The 21,030-nt window shown below is 38.7% G+C and overlaps 1 protein-coding gene across 1 annotated transcript; it reads right to left on the bottom strand.

Annotated features, from left to right (window-relative positions):
* Positions 1 to 7,557: 7,557 nt before the first annotated feature.
* Positions 7,558 to 10,362, bottom strand: Ldoc1 (LDOC1 regulator of NFKB signaling). Its single transcript, XM_048457713.3, has one exon. It carries the CDS (start codon positions 10,184 to 10,186, stop codon positions 9,743 to 9,745), a length of 444 nt encoding a protein of 147 aa, XP_048313670.1. The 5' UTR covers positions 10,187 to 10,362; the 3' UTR covers positions 7,558 to 9,742.
* Positions 10,363 to 21,030: the final 10,668 nt, after the last annotated feature.

A 21,030-nucleotide genomic window follows, 5' to 3' on the forward strand; every position in this document is an offset into this window, starting at 1 on the left:
TTTTGCTGCTTATTATTTGAGTTATTGCACCCCCAGAGGTGAGCCTTTTTCAATCTATTTCAATACACAATTCTCAGAAACATAGATAACTTTGTTTTTTAGGTATCAAAACTACTAACCAACAGAGGTAAAAACAGAAAGGACAGTTTGTTCCTCTGGAAAATATTGTCAGGTATTATTCAGATGCATCCAGGTCTATCATGGACATGAGAGTGCTATTGAAATAATCTGTTAAATGCTGTAAAATGTCAGGAGCAAACCAGTTATCAGATCTGCTTCATCTCTACAAAGCATGAAGAAAAATGTTCCAGCCAACAGCATTGAGTTATTTCTACCACAGGGAACGCTGCTGGGGACCAGACTGACAAGCATACAAGGTTGATATATAACTCTCCCTACTGAGAAAGTAGTGTCTTAGACACTGTTCTATTGCTGTGAAGAGATACCACGACCACAGCAACTCTTAGCAAAAGAAGCGTTTAGTTGGGACCTCACTTACAGTTTCAAAGGTTTAGTTTGTTCTGATCAGGTTGGGGAACGTGGAGCCAGGCAGGTGTAGTGTTGCATAAGTAGCTGAGAACTGCATTCTGATCCACAAGCAGAGGAGAGAGATCCACACTGGGCCTTGTGAGTGTTTTGAAATCTCTAAACCCACCATTAGTAACATACTTCCTCCAACAAGGCCACACCTACTCCAACAAGGCTGTATCTCCTAATCCCTCTTAAATGGGCCCATTTCCTGGGGACTAGGCATTCAAATATATGAGCCTATAGGGTCATTCTTATTCAAACCACCTCAAATAGCAGATCTAGCCAATAGTACCACACTGAAAATGTTCCAGAAATTTGCCCATACAGGTGAAGGGACAGGAGAGGAAAGGGAAATAAAACCTCCTTGGAAAAAAAAAAATGTTTCCAAGAAAGAAATGTAACTTATTCTGCTGTCATCATATCATATTGTTTAAAAAAAATAAAGAGATCAGTTAAGAGAGAGAAGTGCAAACATACGAGATTCAGAAACAGTCAGGAGTACACAAAGAAGAATCATGAACTAGCATCACTTGGTAAAGTATAAAAAAGAAAAAAAACAGAACTGTCATAAAATGAAATGGCAAAACTTAATTGTGAGAATAGTAGAGAATCATGAAAACATTTTAAAGAATACACAAAGAAGATTGAGATGTACACATGGATTGAAATTGAAATGAAGGAAATATAACAGATATCAAAGAGATTCACATTATAAGGGAATATTTCAAAGCTTATATTTCATATTAAATTGGGAAATATAAAAAGAAGTGGATGAAATTCTAGATTCAGTCAAACTACCAAAATTAAGCATAGAATAACTCATCAACTTAGATCCATAATAAATTATGAGAACAAAATAGCAACATTACAGGTTTAAAAAAACATACAAAAGTTAAAGAGCAAATGAATTCACACAAAATTTTTTTCTAGACTTTCAAAGATCTACAGCCTATCCTTCTTAAACTATCCTACATAATAGACACAGGAGGAACATTCTCAAATTTCTTCTATGAAGCCAGTATCACTTTAATGTCAAAACTAAGAAAAGACACAACAAAAAATAAATTATGGACTAATATTACTGATGAACAAAAATTCAAAAATCATCAATAAAATATTTGAAAACAGAATACAGATATACAGCAAAAAGATTATTCACTATGACCAAATTTGCTCTATGTTAAATACAAATGTGTATTTGTGTGTGTGTGTGTGTATGAGAGAGAGAGAGAGAGAGAGAGAGAGAGAGAGAGAGAGAGAGAGAGAGAGAGAAAGAACCCCTTCTGCTGTCTCTGTCTCTTATTTTCTTCCTATCCTCCTCTTCCAAAATGTTCCTTGAGCATTAAAGCAGAGTCTATTAAGTTCATGGTTAGGACAGGGCACTCAACTGTCATTTGTTCTCAGTTTAGGCTAGGAGTACCATTTCTCTATAGGCATAAGCAAAAATTTAGAGGGTAATTGATGCCATGACACCGCAGCTACAAAGACAGTATTAAAATTCCTTCTATGGTCTAAGACTTTCTCAGCAACAGGTTTTCACCAGATTTGTAATACCAGTCTTTCCTCTGAAATGGGCCTTAAATTGAAACAGAGAATGATTGGTTATCCTCTTAATAATTTTACCACTATTGTGTAACATGAGGGCCGGCTCTCATGTTACACCATTGCACCAGTGAGTACATCTTGCCTGGAAAGTCGGTATTATGGATAATAGGGCTTCCCACAGATGCCTTTTCTGCTCAAGCAGCTTGTTTAGCACATTCCAGTACTATGAAAGCTACCCAGCAGGGAGGAAGGTTCCAGCTCAGTTTCAGGTTGATTTCCCTATACCTTGTAACCAGTGTTTGAACTTTAGAAATGGGATCTTATCAAGTAGTTCTGGTAGTCAGCCAAGAAGAGTGGCAAGGTCTTGTGCGGAGGAGGGTGTCTTCCTGATATATCCCTCAATGTCAGTTCATGAGGAAGTATTTTATACCCGGTACTGGAATTTTTGTTCAGTAATCCTCAGCTTTCCTGAACACAATTATTCAGACATGCAAGTTATCTTCCTTGTAAAGCTTTCTAACTCATAATTTCAACAGACTCTAAAAGCAGCAAGTTTCCATATAATTTTTTCTTATATACTTAGGTCATTTTGGCTCTCTCATCCATCTTCCCCAACCACTCATCCTTACTCATCCTACCCAAAGTTTTCCCCTTCTGCCTTCATATCACATATGTTAATCTATCTCCCTCATTTAAGGAACTCCCCATCACAGTAACCACTTTCTTGTTTTCTTTCACAGCTACTTCAAGTTGAATATACAATGTAAAGAGTTGAAGCTAAGAACTGTGTATGAGAGAGAACACAAAACATTTTTCTTCCTGAGCACAAGTTACCTTGCTCAGTATAATTTTTCCTAATTTTACACATCTACCTGCAAATCTCATAATTTCATGTTTCTTAATAGCTGCATGAATTTCCATAGTGTATATGTACCAGATTCCCTTTACCCATTCATCAGTTAATGATAGAAATTTAGGCTGATTCTATTTCTTGACTTTTGTAAGCAGAACAACAATGGACATGGTTTTGAGCAAGTTTCTTCAAAGTAATAGTTAAAGACCTTTGGAAATATTCCCATGCTTGGTACAGCTGGGTCAAATGTAGCTCAGTTTCGAGCTCTTTGAGGACTATCCAGACTGCTTTCCATAGTGGCTGCACTAGCTTACAATACCGCCAGCAGTGAACACAGGCTATTCTGTCTCCACATCCTTGCCAGCATCTGTCATCATTTGTTTGTTTGTTTGATGAAAGTCATTTTGTGTAGGATGAGATAGAATCACAATGTGTTTTTAGTTTACCTTTCCTTGATGTCTCCTAATATGAACCTTTTAAAAATTTAGCCATTAATATTTCTTCTTTTGAGAATTCTCTGTTGTTTGTTTTCATAATGGTTCATTTTTGTGTAATCCATATATTAATTTTTTCAGAGACATAGCTGAAAAATAGTAAATCCCATTCTGTAGACTTCCTCTCCATGTTGTTTTACTTTAGCATAAAGAAATTTGTACATCTATGAGATCCCATTCATTAATGTTTGATTTTATTGCCTGTGCTATTGAAGCCCTATTCAGAAAGTCCCCACCTATGCCTATGTTTTGAAGTACACTTGCTGGATTTTTTTTTGGCATTATCTAAAATATCTGGTCTTATTTTGAGGACTTTGATTTATTTTCGTGTTGACTTTGTGCAAAATGAAAGGAAATAATCTTGTTTCATTCTACTACATGCTGATCTCCAATTTTCTAGCACCATTTGATGAAGATGCAAGACAACCTTTTCAAAAAATAGAGCAGAGAAAACTGGAGATACACATATTGAGGAAACTAGATCTTTATTTCTCACCATGCAAAAATAGTAAGTCCAAACTTATCAGAAACTTTAACTTCAGATACGGAACTCTGAAGCTGTCAGAGAAAAAAAACATAAGGAAAATACCTTAATGCAAAGCCATATAAAAAGACTTTCTGAATAGGACTTCAGTCCCTCAGGAAATAAGGCCAACCATGATCAGATGAGATGTTAAATTTTCAGAAGTACTTATATATGAAAGAAAACTGTGTATCAGACTAAGAGACAGTCTATGGAATGGGAGAAGCATCTTTGCCAAGTTATTAATAGGCTAATAAAATTACCAGACAATCAACAAAAGAAGAAAAATAAAAGACTGATAAACATGAAAAAAATGTTAAAACTCACTAACTACCAAAAATGTAAATGAAAGCTACATTGAAATATTATCTTACTAAAATCCGAATATCTCTCACTAAGAAAACAGATAATAAGTGGCGGTAGATGTGGACAACAGGAAACCTTATGCACTGTTCCTGAGAATGCATGTTTTTATAAATTACAACTTTTATAAAATGTCTATAGAGATTTCTAAAGGCAAAATACTGAATTTCATATGCCCTGGTGCATGAAAATGTTCAAAAATAAATTTGTAAAATAAAGTGAATTTAATTCACAAAGTTTGTATAATCTTGTCATTCACATTCTGAATATTGGTGAATGCAAGTATGAGGAGTTTTTATAGCTAAGAAATAATGAAAGTATCAAAATCAGAGCAAGGTAACAGAAGAGAAAACTTTAAGAAATGGACATACCAATTATGTTTTAAAACATTTATGTTAAGATGTTTATGTTTTTAAGAATTTATTTGTTATAGAACATACTTAATTAGTCAATGAATTGATTTGGTATCTGGATGTTTCAAAATATTTCATGAAAATCCTAAGACAGAAAATGGATAAATAAAACAAAAGTAAAGATTACTTTTGAATACAGAAAGTGAGGCTGTGGAGGTTTTTCACACTATTAAACTACTGTATAAAAACTAGTGTGTTTGTGTGTGTGATGGATGCATGTGTGTGGTGGTTTGTGGTGTGTGTGTCTGTGTGTGTGTGTGTGTGATGGATGCATGTATGTGTGTGGTGTGCGGAGATGTGTGGTGGATGCATGTATGTGTGTGGTGTGAGTGTGCGGGTGGTGTCTGTGTATGTGTGAGTGTGCGTGTTTGTGTGTGTGTGTGTGTCTGCCTACCTCCATGTGTGGAGGCTATTGTGTCCTGTTCTATCCCTCTGTTTATTCCTTTGAGACAAGATATGGTACTGAACTTTGGAGCTAAGCTGGTGGCCAGCAAACCACAGAGATCTACCTGACTCTGCCACTGACCACATCACTAGAAGTAAAGATAAGTATGCAAACACACACGCTTGTTATGTGAGTGGGTGCTTGAATGTACTTATCTCTGAGCACAAGGACCTCTGTACCTTTCACAACTCAGGTTCTCTCCAGATCACCACCACTTTATTTTTTTTTAATATGTGTTAAAATTTGTGATTTCTAAAAATGCTACATATCGGTACAATCATCAATATTTAGAGAATATTTATTAAATCAATTACTGACATTTATTTCAGTTTTCACTGAAGTATAATTCCCTCTGTTTTCTTTTACCACTATTTTAAAAATAAAGCTTTTAAAGTGAAATTGTTTTGTGTCTTTAGCTGCCTAGATAATTCTGCACTGTTTGTGCCATTCAATTAAACTGTTTACGAGCATGGCTAAAATATAAACATATATTTCCATTGATGAAATCATTAGTCCTGAAAAGAGGGATAATATATGCATGCTGTTGAAGAAGTCATAAAAAATGGATTTGTTATTGATCATTCTGAGTCACCAACCTCTGTGTGAACCAAATGAAACATTCAACTAATGCTTCAGTTGGCTACTTTGTTACACTTTCACACCCTCTCATATCCTGCTCCCTAAGTCATTTCTGGGAGTACTTTTGCTCCACAAAGAAATCGTGCTCTGGTATTCATAATTCTTTGAAGCTCACTATTACCCAGACTGTGATTTGGGGGTGTCTGTGATTTTTGGCGGGAGGATAGGGGTTGTTGGTTTATTTATTTGTTTTATTTCTACAGTTCTAGACAATAGAACATATGAAGACAAAAATTCTAATAAATGATTCAGGCAGGAAGGAAAATGCATCATGAATGATCAGACTGTCACCGAGGACTACAGGGGTTAAAACAACTTCAAAGGACACCAAACAGGTAACTGACCTTTGAGACTAAGAGGATTAAGACTGTTGGGAAAATACTTGACCTACTCAATAATGCAAGATGCTATTTGATATTTTGACACTATTGTAGCAAAATTTTATTTCTAAGTAAGTAACAATAGTCTTAATGTAATCAAATACCACCATTAAAGAAAAGTTACTAAGACCTTGAATGGACACTTCTTCATTAATGTTTCCTTAGTTGATTTAAGAGCCTAGAAAATGTTTTAAACTCCTTTTGCAAACAAATATGCAGCATTAGTTTCAGGACTTCTCCATCTAGCCTGCCTACCTCTAAACTGGTGAGCTTTTCATTGATTCAGGCTCTGAAAATAACCAAATATACAATATATGTGATGAATCTCAACCTTTGCATTCCATACTGCAGAACACAGTAACACAGACTAAGCAGATGACATTGCTTACCTATGCAAATAATGGAGTCTAAGAGCATATTGGTATGTTTGATGATTCATTGATTATTAATATTAGTATGCTTACTTTATTTTACTGGAAGTATAATTTCAGTGGCCATCTCAATACTAGTGTGTCAAGTAAGAATTCAGGAACTTCTGTCTGTTACTTCTAATATTTAATACTTAATGGTGTTCATCTAGGTGGAATTCTTCTTTAGACATGCTTATCCTTTTCTTCATTTGCCTTTTCAGGATTTAACCATCTTTAGGAATTTCCCCCCTAACTGGCAGAGCCCTTGCTGTATCTGCACGTTTTATGGAATCTTGAAAACAAAATGGCACCTTTTCATTCCCTGCAGCTCACAGCATAACCTGTTCTTCCAACATTACATTTACATGTCTGCACACGTACAGCTGTGAAATCCTCATATATGCATCTACATGCACTCAGAAAATGCACATTTCAGAGCTCAGAACTGCTAGGCCTAACTACCTTGCATGTACCTTAAACGTTGCCTTGGCACGGCAGCCTCACTAAGCACAGACCCTTCCTTTCCACTGGAGTGTGAGATTGCTTGGCTTTGGAATAGACAGATGTTAAGTAGCCTCAACTTTTAGCACAAAGGGTTCATCACAGATACAGTCAAGAACAGGTTCTCTCCCTTACCCTAAACTGTCCACAGTCATCCTTATAGTTCTGGCTCAGGACCAGGTACCCTCTCAGCAGCAATATGGATCCATTATGAATCCAAGGGCATTGCATGCAGTAATGTATCATAGTTCTTCTCTGCATACCTGGCTTATCCCTTTGGAATGAAATCTTGATTTTAGTTTCATTAGGTCTTTTACTTAATTCTTACCCCCCCCCCCCCCCCGTATCCCACATCCCCCTATTTCTAGTGATGAAGAAGTGGTGATGTCTCCAAGTGCATGTGTTACTCTTCCAAGGATTTTTGTATTTTCCAATGAAAAGGGAGAAAGTGGCAACTGAATTCCAAATCACCAGCAATCCTCTTTATTCAGCAGCATTTTACACAGCAGCTCTGGAACATTGGACACGGCAGCTCTGGAACAGTCCCATTTCTACCCAGACCTTGGCTTCTTTGCCAAGTCCTCCTTACCCCCACCTGTCCCCACCCTCCAGAAAACAAGTGTCCTAAGTCCCAGAAATGACTCCTGCTCTGAACTTTGTCTATTTACCAGGCAAAATGCTTTTCCTACTGGCTTCTTTTAAGAGCCCCAAAGAGATAATGGGTTCTTTTCAGTTCCCTGCTCAGTTCCTGGTCACCTTGACATGTTCCTACTAAAGCCAATTTCATAGTAAGCAAGCTGCTGGCTGAGCCTTGCTTCCAATGGGTGGGAAGTAACCACCCATGCTTGTGGAGCACTGAAAATGGAGCAAGCATTATTTTTAATGCTTTATGGGCAGGATCTGTTTTAATCCACACCTGTAAGGTTACTCATATGATGACCAGCATCCCAATTCATCCCTGAAATCGTGCTAAATTAATTATTATCTAAATTAATCAAAAGTTCTAAAACTGGATTGACTTTCAGAACAATAAAATGAGGACATTCAGGTAGACACAGGAAACCTTAGATTTCCGTGCTATTTTCTGGTTCCCATGTATAGACCCTCTACCAAGTTCATTTCAGTGGGACAACCTGGTATAATGAACTTACAAAACTGTGTACTTTATTCTTAGTACCCACCCTGCCCACTCCTTCACTGCCTCTGAACCCTCTGTGCCCAGAGATGTCAACCCTAACTCCAATCCAGGGTCTAGTACAGGAAGCATTTAAGCATCTTGCCAACTTCCATGGTCAGGAATCTGAGACAAATGTAAAAATGGAAACTCTAAGAAATGCTGCCCAAGGAGGGCAGAATGTTAAGTGTAGGCTGTACTGATTAGAGGCCCATTCATCAAGATGTAAGATTTAACATTAGCTTAAGCACTTACCATTGTCTAAGTTAGTTAATGGATGTCTGAGCTCAATAGCCACCGGCCGGACAATGGAGAGGACTTCCATGCTGTATTAGGAACCTTTACTATACCCAGAAAGATGCCTGCAGTGTCAGTTGAATTACCAATAATGCCCTTTTCATTCTTCAAAGTGACCTAATATGAGATAATATGCCCCCTACTCAGCCATCCCTTTATATGGCCCCAGACAATATTCCTTCACCAAAGTGCTTAAAACTCTATGCTGTCTGTCTTCTGGAGACTAGATATGAAAGTGAGAATACTGGAATTGAACCAAGTTCCCTGATCTCAATGAAATAATGGAGATAAGAATGGCAAAAGCCAATGACAGCACTTAACCATGAAAAGACAATTTTGTTCTAGTTTTGCAGTGCTTGATATTTATTGAAAAGAATGCCATTGCTTTTTCCAGGTACTAGAGAGGACCTGGGCTGAACCCTGTTCACTAGTTTTTTTTTTTTTTTTTTTTTTTTTTTTAGTACTAAATGTCCACATGTCACACCTGTGGGACTGCTGCAGTTCTGAAAGAAAAGTGACAGCTGTGCAAAACTGATGCACACAAGAAAAGAAACGTCCACATTTCAACTGTCAGGCAGGCACATCAGGCTCCTGCAGCAATTTGGTCGGGCAGAGGAGGAACCTGCGAGTAGGTAGAGAACTAACCAGGCTGTAAGACTGGCCTCTTCAGGGGTTGGTGAGCTGTCCAAATCAGAGTCTGAATAGGTGTAGCCAACTCTGTCATCTTCTTCTTGGTCCTTATCTTGAAAGGTGGATGGCTGCAGATGAGATGCAGTGGGTGGTGGTGGTGAGGTGACAGGCACACGTTTCTGGGCAGATGTAGGGTGGCGATCCAGTGGAAGCCAGCAGCAGGAATGCAGGTGCTCTGATCAGTTCTAACACAGACCTGGATAAAGGCCGGAGCTCAAAACAAAGTTCAGATTAGGACAGGGGTGCCTGGATTGGTTAAAGTCGTACAGTGTGAGCTTCAGAGCAAGGCCCATGCCCATCTCAAGCACTTGCAGCAGGTAACTGGAACAATGACAAGCACTAAAAGGGATGAAGGAGCATAGTGACTGGCAGGGGAGAGGATGGCAATGCAAAGGGAGCTCAGTGGCAGTAGGAGTAGCAGGTTGGGGCAGGGAGGAGGCAGTGTGCAGGGTCCTCCCACTCTAGGCCTAAGGGGGCTCAGGGCCTAGTAATCATCCTCTTCATCGTCATCAAAATCATCCTCCTCGTCGTCATCCCAGCCAAAATACTGCTTCATCTCATCAACAAAGGCCCGATAATCACAGAGGATGGGGCTATCTGTCTGTATGTATGGCACTACCCAATCCTCTGCTTCCCCGGCGAGGAGGCTGATCAGGAATGCCACTTTCATGGCGTCGCTGCTGAAGTAGTTCTCATTCACAAGCATGTAAGACATCGTCTGCACAATAAACTCGGGGAGCCGGCCGCTCTCGCCGTGAAACCTTGAGGGGAAGGGCACCGGACAGCTCGGCGGACGTACCTGGCGCAGCAGAGTGGCCCGCTCACACACCAGTATCCGTAGCTGTGTCATGAGCCGGCTGTTCTCGATGCACAGGGCTCGGTGGCGCACCAGAAGCGCGTGCAGAAGCAACACCAGTTCAGCCACCATGGTGAATCACTTGGAAGGACTCGAGCGCTGGGGCACGGATCGGCTCCGCGGAGCTGCTCACGGAGGCCAAGCAGGAAGTAAGTGTCCTCAGATGAGTGCTGACCCTGACTCGGGGCAAGGTTCTAAGGGGGGTCTAGCTGGTGGTGGAAGCTCCACCCACAAGGTCATTTTGGCAGCCCGCGCCAGCGCAGTGCGGTGAGAAAGGCGTGGCTGGGGGGGGCGCTGGGTGGAGTGGGGGTGTGGCCGGGGTGGGACTGGTGGTCAGAGTGGACCTGGCCAAGGAGGAGGAGGAGGGCGTGACGAAGGGAGCTTCGCTGCGGCCCCTGCCAGTTCCCCCAGCCTGAAGGAGAAAGGCAGAGGTGGGGGCTTTCCAAGCTTGCCACAGCGGAGGGCTGTGTGAGCTTAGGGCATAGAAACTCAGGACACCCAGGGCTGGGCTGCGCCAGCTGAAACTTCTCTCCAGCCAGTCCGTTGATTCAATACAGTGCTCCTTTGTGGGCCTGCCACCATCAGCACTTTTTAGAGTAATTCTTTCTTAGCACATTTCCTTGTTTGTTTAAGTTTCTCACAGAGAAATAACACTGCTCTGAAGGTCACACTTCAGTTGATGTCATTTGGGTTCAGAGTCTTCTAGAAACGCAAGGGGTGCATCTTTCATTAAATAAATAAATAATATTCAACAAGGACTTCTCCTTAGTTGTATAATAATATTTTTATTAGAAAGATTTCCAAAATTGACACGGAATATCCACTTGCAAGCATCCTATTTTTGATTCTTTCCAAATTCCTGTTATCAGTGACTTTGTTCCTGACTAATACACTGCCATGAGCACTATAAAATTGTTCTGCCTGCCTATTCTGAATGTGATTAATTGTTGATAACTAAGTTTGGCCCAGGAACCTTGAGCTGATACCTATTGGATCTGCTATCTAAAATACATCTCCAAATTCAATCACTTCTGGTCATTTCTGCTACCTTCATCCCTGCCTTCTCTTATCCTCTGCCACATCTAACCCCTTAGCTGCCATTCTTCCCTTTTTGTAGCATATTTTCTGGAATAGCCTCAGAACACTTTTAGAATTGGAGTTGGATCTCCCTGATTCTCCAGCAGTTTCCCCTCTGCTGCTCTGAATAATAAACTCTTGGTCATAACATACAGGGCCCCACTTCTCCATGCCCTCTTCACATGATCTCCTGTCCCCACACATATCACACAGTTCTGGCCTCCTCTCAGAGCCTTTGTCCCTTCTACCTATCTTCTTTCCCCCTTTACCTGCCTACCTTATCTTTATGCTACTTTGAGAAAGGGCTTTCCAAACTGTCTTATCCGTATGTGTGCTCTCTATCAGCAAGTCATAGCTCTGACCCTTACTTCACTTATCTACATAGTAGTCATCATATTAAATATCACTGGCCTCAACTTTCAAGGGAGATCAGTGCAGCAAAGGGGCTAGAACTTTGCCAGCTGGTCTGTCCCCAGTGCCTACAAACATGCCCAGTCCAGAGAAGGGGCTCCACAGATGTCTTGCAAAGGAAAGGGTCTTGAGGCACAGATATTGAGAGAAAAAATAAGAGGTGGCTACATAGTGTACTCAGAAATACCCTCCCATTGTCCAGTAAGCTCCAGTTTGGACCCTAAAACAATCTCCTTGGAAAAATGATGGTTTAAGAAATAAAAATGACAAGACAAATCCTTGAAAGCACTCTTATTTAGTTATTCCTTTACAATCAAACTGATCTGTCAGCCATAAAAGGGGGAGGCTGGCAAAGAGGAGAAAACCAGAGCCATAGCTCAAGTCTAGACAAAAGGAAGCCTCGCACTGCTGAAAGAGACAGTATAGGAAGTGTGAGCCTTTGTCTTCTCCTGTGCTGCTAATGATCCTACTAGACAAGAAACTCCTTGAAATCCTGAAGATTAAAGATTGGGGATGGAAAGATTAGGGAGAGGAGAGGGTGTAGGTGGGATAGGTGAGACTAAGGATACATGAAGAAGCCTGATAGAAACTACTAGTTTGTAAGCTAAATTATATATATATATATTTGTAAAAATGCAATTATGGATAGACAGTTCTGTAGTTCTGTTCCCTGAAAACATGAGTTATTAAATGAAAATCTCAATGCCGGGCACTGGATACCTCCTTAACAGTCCCAGAGGCACCGTAAAAAATACAGGCTACTGACAATACTCTTGGTTGCCCATGATAACTAGACAGCAAGAGCCCATACATAGCTGAAGACACCACATGCTTTGGATGCAGGGCATAAAGAAAACAACTGAAGACTGATCAGGAAGCTTTCTTACCGCTGGCAGGCTATCTCTTAACAAAAGTTAAACATTTTGAAGACCTACCTTTGTCCTATCCCTACAACCACAGGGTAAAGGAAAGCAGAAAAGACAAACAGCAAGATTCCCTCTGGGGTGCCCTTTGATCTTGGAGGGCAGGAAATGGCCTGCTCAAAAATACACAGAGCTGAGCAAAGACTTTTTAAAACAGTGTTTCCAAGTTTGCAGGCAGTAAAGGCAGGCAGTTGGGGATGGCTCACTGAGGAAGTGGGGAAGAAAATTCAAAATCAGTATCAGTAGACAGCCTATATAGAAGTTAATGCTCACTTAAGCAGCTTTCAGGTGACATATGGCTCAGGTATCAGTGTCAGGAGCCATCTGACTATCGTCTCCATTTACCCTGTTCCAGGGGTCAGGTAGACTTCCTCTTTCTCTTTCACCCCATCAAGTGATCTTGAATGTTCTTTTAGATCTGGGTGAAGGTGTCACAGCAGTGGCAGCCCCTATGACTCTTCTCAGGCTCATTAACTTCGTTGTGGTTGTTCTGACTACATCTTGTGTCAAGAACACAAGACCCAGGACAATGGAAGCATAACTTCTTGCACATTCCATGCAGCAAATTCTGCCTCAGTACATACCTAACAGGCAGACAGTAAATTTTCTTGAAACAAACATGAAAAAAGACATGTCTTGATATCTTGGTCACCAAAGAGGCACAAATAGCACCTGTGGTATTAATATATGCCTCTAGGAACAAAAAAAGTAGCGTCAGAGAACTTTTTTTTTTTTTTTAAATTTCGTGTACTTTTCGGCACAAGCATATGCATTTCCATGGCAGGGGCAGTGTGTGTGCAGGTCAGAGGACTTCTTGCAGAAGCCCATTTAAAAGGGAGATTTGTAAGATGACATAGATCCTGGCCACTCTTCAGAGCCAAACCGTGTCACCTCCTTAACCAAGCACACTGAAGAACTGCTTTACCTAGGAACTGAGTCTGGAAGGCTTAATGACTTCTGGACAAAAGACAGGAGTAAGAAAGTGTCTTTCATTTTGCCTGACTTATCAAAGCACCCAGAAAAAGTTTGGGATTTTTTACTTCTATTTTATTTTTTCAACTAAAAGTAATAAGCTAATAATCTCAGAGTTGAATGAACTTTGTGTTAACAGGAAACATCCTAAACATTTCATTGTTCCCCTAAATAGTTTGACAGAGTTACTGAAAAGTCAAAATCTCTCTCTCTCTCTCCCTCTCTCTCTCTCATTCTCGTCTTTTCTCAATGCTTCATTCCCTACACCCTTCTCTCTTTTACCAGGCAATATCACTTCTTTCAGAATCTCAGAGACATACCCTTTATACTCTTTCAAAGGATACTGGAAAATTATGGTACAAAAGCCATCAATAAAATTCATAGATTTCTAAAAATTAATGTGTTATAAGTATTTATTTGTACACTAGATTTATATTTCTGCATTACTCTAATTATAAAATTTGCTGTCTCTAGGATTATTGCTCTTATTTTTCTATTTCCCAGATTTATTATTAGTCACATTCATAACACAAAAGATTCCAGACTTTCTTGGTTCCTAGCATTTTAATATATTTCAGGAAATATGTGGCAAAATGTTAAAACTGTTGAAACAGATATTAAAGAGAGTGGTCTGCTACCATCTGTGGTTGTTTAAGTATTAGTCACTATTTGCTTCAACGCAGGCTCAGTTTTCCATCGTCCTGAAAAATATTTTAACTAGTTAGCAAAGACATAGCAACAATTCTTTCTGCCCTGTGATTTTATCTGACAAGTAAAATGTAAGGAAAGAGCATAAAATTGATGAAACACATTCTCGCGGACCTAGATTCTGCCTTTTCCACTTGATGTACTGGGTAAGGAGCCCAAGAAATCCAAATGTATCTCAGAAAAGCATTGTAAAGAAAATTGTTTTTGAAAATTCTGAATTCAAGTTCTAATACTATTACTTATTAACTGTTTGGACTTAGCAAGTCATTTTATTATTTTGTCCTCCATTTACCTCATGAACAAGAATGTCCAGTGACAGAACCTCCATCACTATGATACAGGAAAAGCAAGACATTGTCTGGAAAACTGCAAAGTGTCATGTGCACTAACATATAATTCTTCACTGGAGTATTAGGATTTACTGGACTTGCAGCCACTGTATTACTATCAACATTTAAATTTTATTATGTAGTTATTTCACATCTTTTGTTTAACCTAATATCTATACATTTATCTACAAAGCTTAAAATACAAAAGTTTACTCTTGGATAGGTAGTTGGAAGAATATGCTAAAGTGTCACTTGACTTTTGCTCTCATAATTACTGTGGAATAATCCTTCTGTACACTGTAAATATGTATTACTCTAATTGGTTAATAAAAAGTTGACAGGTCAGTAGCCAGGCAGGAACTATAGAGGTGACAGCCAGACACAGGACTCTCAAAAGAAGAAGGGGACACCAGCCAGCCGCCAAGGAATCAAGACATACAAAAAATGAAGCAAGAAGCCATGAGCCAGTTGTAAGAGTGTAAATAAGGATTATGGGTTAACTTAAAATGTAAGAACTAGTTAGTACTGGTTACTAGTTCTTGAAACATAGAAAATGAGTTCTCTGAAGGAATACTTTGCAAGAATGAGATGAGTTTGTATAAGAGTAATCATCAGACTCATTCTAAACTCCTCCTGGTTCTTCCCAGAGCAACACTGTTTGTGAAAAGCAGAGATGTAATCACACAGTTCATAGTGAAGACAATGACAAATGTCACTAATGAAATAGATGACAAATGAGGACTAGAACATCCAGGGGAGATCAATAAAATGTAGGAAGCAAGTTCAAATGTTTCTTAAAGTGATAAAATCTTGAAGAAGAACACACAAGTGTTGGTGATGACACAGCAGTTCCACATGTGGCACTGGTCCAGGTCTGCATCATTTTTTGTCATGAGGAAGTTTTGAGAATCTCTGGATTTCAACTTCTTGGGTTTTTTTCCTGTATTTTTTTAAAACGTAGCTAAAAGGACCTCCTCATAAGTATGACTCAGATAAGGAAATTAACTGGACGGCAAGTTTTAAAGTGTAAAATTATCATGCATTAACTTTAAAGACCAGTCCTCTTAAACTAGCTTTTAAATAATTTAAACTCTCAAGAAACAAGTAAGAATTTTATAAATTCCTTTATGTTCCTCTATGTGCCATTATTTGTGCATATTGAAGTCTATATAATTTAATTACCTTTTTCTGAACCATTCAAGAATTAGTCATAAAAATCCATTTGTATTTATCATTTTGATGTGCACTTGCTAAAACAAAACAAAGCTAAGCTAAAAAAAAAAACAAAACAAAAAACCCAAAAACTACACTATCCTACAGAACTCAAAATATGTAACAAGTCATAGTGATTGACATTGATGAATGCTATTGTTTAATCCACTCACCCCTTTAGAATTGCCTCCAATTGTACCAAAAATGAAGCTTTAGTTCCAGAATTCAATCTTGGGTCTGGCACTTAGATTTTCATATAATAATCCATGTTGTTCACCAATGTGAGGTACCACCTATTCAGATCACAAGTCCAAAAGTTTATGTTTATTGAAGAAGTCTATACTCTTAATTGTCTGGAACAATTCTTCAGTCTTTGTCATAAAACTATAATCTAGTAACTTAGAAAGTCTCATTTGGGCTAGATGTGGTGGTGCACAGATATAACACCAAAACTCAGGAGGAAGAGGAAAGAGGATTCGGGATTTGAGGTGCTCTTCAGCCAGTCTAGGATTCATGAGTGCAATATTTTCTGACAGGTGTTTGTACTCCTAAGTTAAAATAATAGTTTTGTATCCCTTATTAAATATTTAACATGAATTTACATTCTGTTAAGGAAGGGGTTTCTATCTTTTTCTATCCATTTATTTTTTAGTATGAATCTAGAAATTCTCATTATATTTCAATGAGTTATAATCTGTTACTATCATTATTCATGTCAGTGCACAAATTTCCCAGATGTGCCCAGTTGGAACATTTTAAACTAGAGTTTATTTCACTCTTTGAGAATTTTGTTTCTGGAATAGTAAACAACATAATATGCAAAGCTCATCATTTATTTTTCTGTCACATCTCAGAAATAGACATTAAAGGAGTCCTGTCACCTTTACTGGAGAATAGTTAACAGAAAAAACGATGCTATACTTAGGAATGCAAATTGATATTGATACTATCGAGTTTTTGCGCTGGAGCTACTGTATAGTCATAGGAAAAAATGGACCTCATACTTTATCTCATAAGGTATACAAATATTAATTTCAGATCAATTAAAGACCTAACATAAAATTAAAATTATTTTGCTATTCAAAGAAAGGAGCATTAAGAAAATGAATCGAAAAAACACTGACTATTATGCATCACATATATAATATATGCATACAAACCCAAAAGACTGATACCTGAAGTAAGTAGTGAAAGTTTAAAGCATCAAACAATAATAAACATGACAACAGTGAATACACATTGTCAAGTAAAATATATAGGCATATTGATAAATAGAAGAAGATAATATTAGAAAGTTATGTCTTAAGTGAATGACTTTCAAAAGACCAAACAAGAGACATGGAAAAAATGAACATTGGTAGAAGCTGGAGTCACTGAGGGAAGAATAACTGGGACACAGAGGACTCTTAGGACCTTCAAACTATTCTTTATGACAACGTAATTAGACATTTTTAAAAATTAGAGCTGAAGTTCATATTTTAACTGTATTTCACTTAGAGTCAACTTTAGTAAACAGGAGGAATTCTCTTTGTTCAAATCACACAGGTACAAATTTCAGTTATCATGTGAAACTGAATTCTGTCTCATACCCATGGCATTTATATATTCAAATCCTATCCCATATAAAAAATATGAACTTATTTGGAAATTATGCCATTACTTATTTAAAATACAATCACTATGGCAAGAGTTAAAGCAACTGTGCCTGGCATCCTTTTAAGAGATTGAGAAATAGGTGAAGCACAAAGGGAAGACTATATGAAGACAAAAGAAAACAGAAACCATTTGCAAAGCAAAGAAAGTCCTAGAGCATATCTTTCCTTACAGCCTTCAGAAGGAATAGCCATGATAACATCCTGATCTTTTCTTCTACTCAGAAAAATAGTGAAAAAACTAATTTGTGTTGTATAAATCACCCAATCTATAGTGCTTAATTAAAGAATGTCTAACAAACAAATACTAACTAATATCAACTTCCCCAATTATACTTTAGTTACCAACTTTGTCACATGAAACAGTTACATAAAGATCAGATATTGCCAATAACTTTGTAATCCACATCTAACTATAATAATAGCAGCTATGTACTATGAAAAGTGATCTATCGCATAAATTTAATATTATAAAGAAGTCTCTTATCAGTCATTGACCATTTGATTTCAGTGCACACACAACAAAGATTATTGCATTCCTTTCTTTCCTCCTAATTGCAAAACCATGCATTATTTCACAAAACTGAATGGAATTGGTCAAATAATAAAACAATGGGGGAAAGTGGAACATGAAATTGGAAAGTGATTCGAATAGGAAGGATGAAGATGCCTCAAAGGAAGAGACATTGAGAAAAAATTTCATAAAAACATTTGGGAAATTCTACAACATTGAAAATGCAAAGGATAAAATGTTGAAGGCCAGTTCATACTTAGAAAGATACAGAAAATTGTTCCCACTCCCCAAGAGGATGATTGCCCAGCATCATAAGACACAGGATGAGATGATGAGAACCTGATAGAAATTATCTTGAGTCTTATCTACAGTTCTTGCCTTACAAATCTTCCCCAAGGCAGGCTGTAGAAACCACAATTTTCTTTCTGGAATGAAGAAAGACTTCTTTTCTGCTTTAAACCTGGCCATGAAGGAATTCTCTTATCTAGTTTTTGTGGAACATAATAATCCACTCATTGCCCAGTAGGTTCTGCTTCATATTCAGAAGAAAGGAATGTACAGAGGAGCTGCCAAGAATCTTATCAGAGACCTTGCTGTGTTTCTCCATTCATTCTACTGGGGTTTGATCACACTTCCTAGTCCAATCTATCACTACATTGTTTTCTATGATTCAAGAGTCAAACTTATACAGTGAATTCTCCATAAAATACTTAAAAGAACCTAGTCAAAAAACTGAACAGTTAGACACATGGAGAAGCACATATTTCACTCTATGTAATTTATCTGTTGTCTTTTAAATATCCAGTAAAATAAGTCACCAGTACATTCTGACTTCTATGAACCACTTTAAATAATTAATTGGGGCAAGTAAAGGGTTTTAAGAACCTCAATTTAAAACAGAAGCACAGTTAAAACTATTGGGAGGCTTAAAATCTGAAATGGAAAGAGAGCAGTCATGTGATTGAGCCATCAGTATGTGTTGTACAATGTTGTTATCTCCAAGTATATAGAGTTCAGAATAAATTAGAGGACACTCAGTTAGTACACACTGCAGAATTGCGTGCCTAGTATAGGGGCGGCATTTTCACACACTTGATGATGTTAGTAGTAGCCATTGTGGTAAGTATCTAGTAGTTGAAAATTTGTCTGTTTTTAACCTGTGTTAGAACTGTTTTTCAGTTTAGGGTTTCAGGGGTTGTTTTTGTCTTTTTCTCAGTGACTGGAAATCTGTTGTGATTTTTATCTGACCTTCTACCAGAATGAAGTGAAGGTTGTTCAACTGATTAGCAAGAAACCCCTGTGAATCTGAAACTTAATTCATTGTTTAATAGGCTGCTCTGAACCACTTTCTCAGTTTTAGGTCAATGTCTCTCATTGCCAGACTTTAGTTAGTGAAGAAGATGCTAGAAAACTGTTTCGAGATTTTTCTTCTATGATTTCCAAAGAAAGCTTGAAATTTGTTGGTGTTTGTGGCCAACAGGAAAACATTGACCTAGAGATGCACAGTCTCTAAAACTTCTTAATGGTTAATTTTTTTTCAAAGTTTATTAAATTATGAAAGTTTCCATTTCCGCCCCTCCTCCCAACACCCTCCCACTCCCCCCTCCCCCTCCTCCTCCCTCTCCATCCCTAAGAGCAGTCAGGGCTTCCAGCCCTGTGGGAAGTTCAAGTTCCTCCCCGCTCCCTCCAGGTCCAGGAAGGTGAGTATCCAAACAGACTGGATCCCAAAAATCCATTATATGCAGAGGAAACAAGTCCCAGTATCATTGTCAATGGCTTTTCAGAAAGGCTCCAGGCCAGCCACATTCAGAGAATCCGGCCACATTCAGAAAATCTTGTTGGGTCACGTGTTCGTTCAGTCCCAGTCCAACTGGCCTTGGTGAACTCTCATTAGATCAGTCCCCTTGTATCAGTGGGTGATTGCACCGCTCGAGGTCCTGAGGTTTTTTTTCATGTTCTTCCTCCTTCTGCTCCTCATTTGGACCATGGGGGGCTCAGTCCGGTGCTCCAATGTGGGTCTCCGTCTGTATTGCCATATATCGTCGGATGAAGGATCTATGGTGATAAGCAAAATCTTCATCAGTATGCTTATAGGCCAAGGCCGGTTCAGGCACCCTCTCCTCTGTTCAGAGAACAATCTGGGGATCTCTCTTTGGACCTGGGATCCCATTTATAATCAAGTCTCTTGTAAACCCTAAAGTGACTCCCTTAGGTGAGATATATTCTTCCCTGATCCCATGTCCATCTTTCCTCCCCCCCCCATCTCAGTCCCCCGAGTTTTCCCCATTCCTCCCCTACTCCCTTCTCTCTAACCCTCTCCCCTTCCAACAACCCTCCCAACCATCTCCCCATGCAACCGAGGTTACCTGGGACTCCTGTCTATTTCCAATCTCCAGGAGGATAAGTATATGATTTTCTTCAGGTTCACCTTCTTACTTAGTTTCTCTAGGATCTCAAATAATAGGCTCAAAGACCTTTATTTATAGATAGAATCCACTTATGAGTGAAGACATACCATATTCCTCTTTTTGGGTCTGGCTTACCTCACTCAGTAAAGTGTTTTCTATGTCCATCCATTTGCATGCAAAATTCAAGATGTCATTGTTTTTTACCGCTGAGTAAAACTCTAGTGTGTATATGTTCCACACCTTCTTTAACCATTCTTCTATTGAGGGGCACCTAGGTTGTTTTCAGGTTCTGGCTATTACAAATAGTGCAGCTATGAACATAGTTGAACAAATGCTTTTGTGATATGATAGGGCATCTCTTGGGTATATTCCCAAGAGTGGAATTGCTGGGTCTTGAGGGAGGTTGACTCCCAGTTTCCTGAGAAACCACCACACTGATTTCCACAGTGGCTGCACAAGTTTGCATTCCCACCAACAATGGATGAGAGTTCCCTACTCTCCACATCCTCTCCAGCATAGGCTATCATTGGTGTTTTTGACTTTAGCTAATCTGACCGGTGTAAAATGGTATCTCATAGTTGTTTTGATTTGCATTTCCCTGATTGCTAAGGATGTTGAGCATGACCTTAAGTGTCTTTTTGCCATTCGAAGTTCTTCTGTTGAGAATTCTCTGTTCAAATCAGCACCCCATTTTTTAATTGGGTTAATTA

This window comes from Myodes glareolus, chromosome X (assembly GCF_982192425.1).
Source record: "Myodes glareolus chromosome X, mMyoGla1.1, whole genome shotgun sequence".
Lineage (NCBI taxonomy): Eukaryota > Metazoa > Chordata > Mammalia > Rodentia > Cricetidae > Myodes > Myodes glareolus.

What these genes read in the sequence shown, in the direction of transcription:
- Ldoc1 (XM_048457713.3), bottom strand. Translation starts at nt 10,186, where the DNA reads ATGGTGGCTGAACTGGTGTTGCTTCTGCACGCGCTTCTGGTGCGCCAC.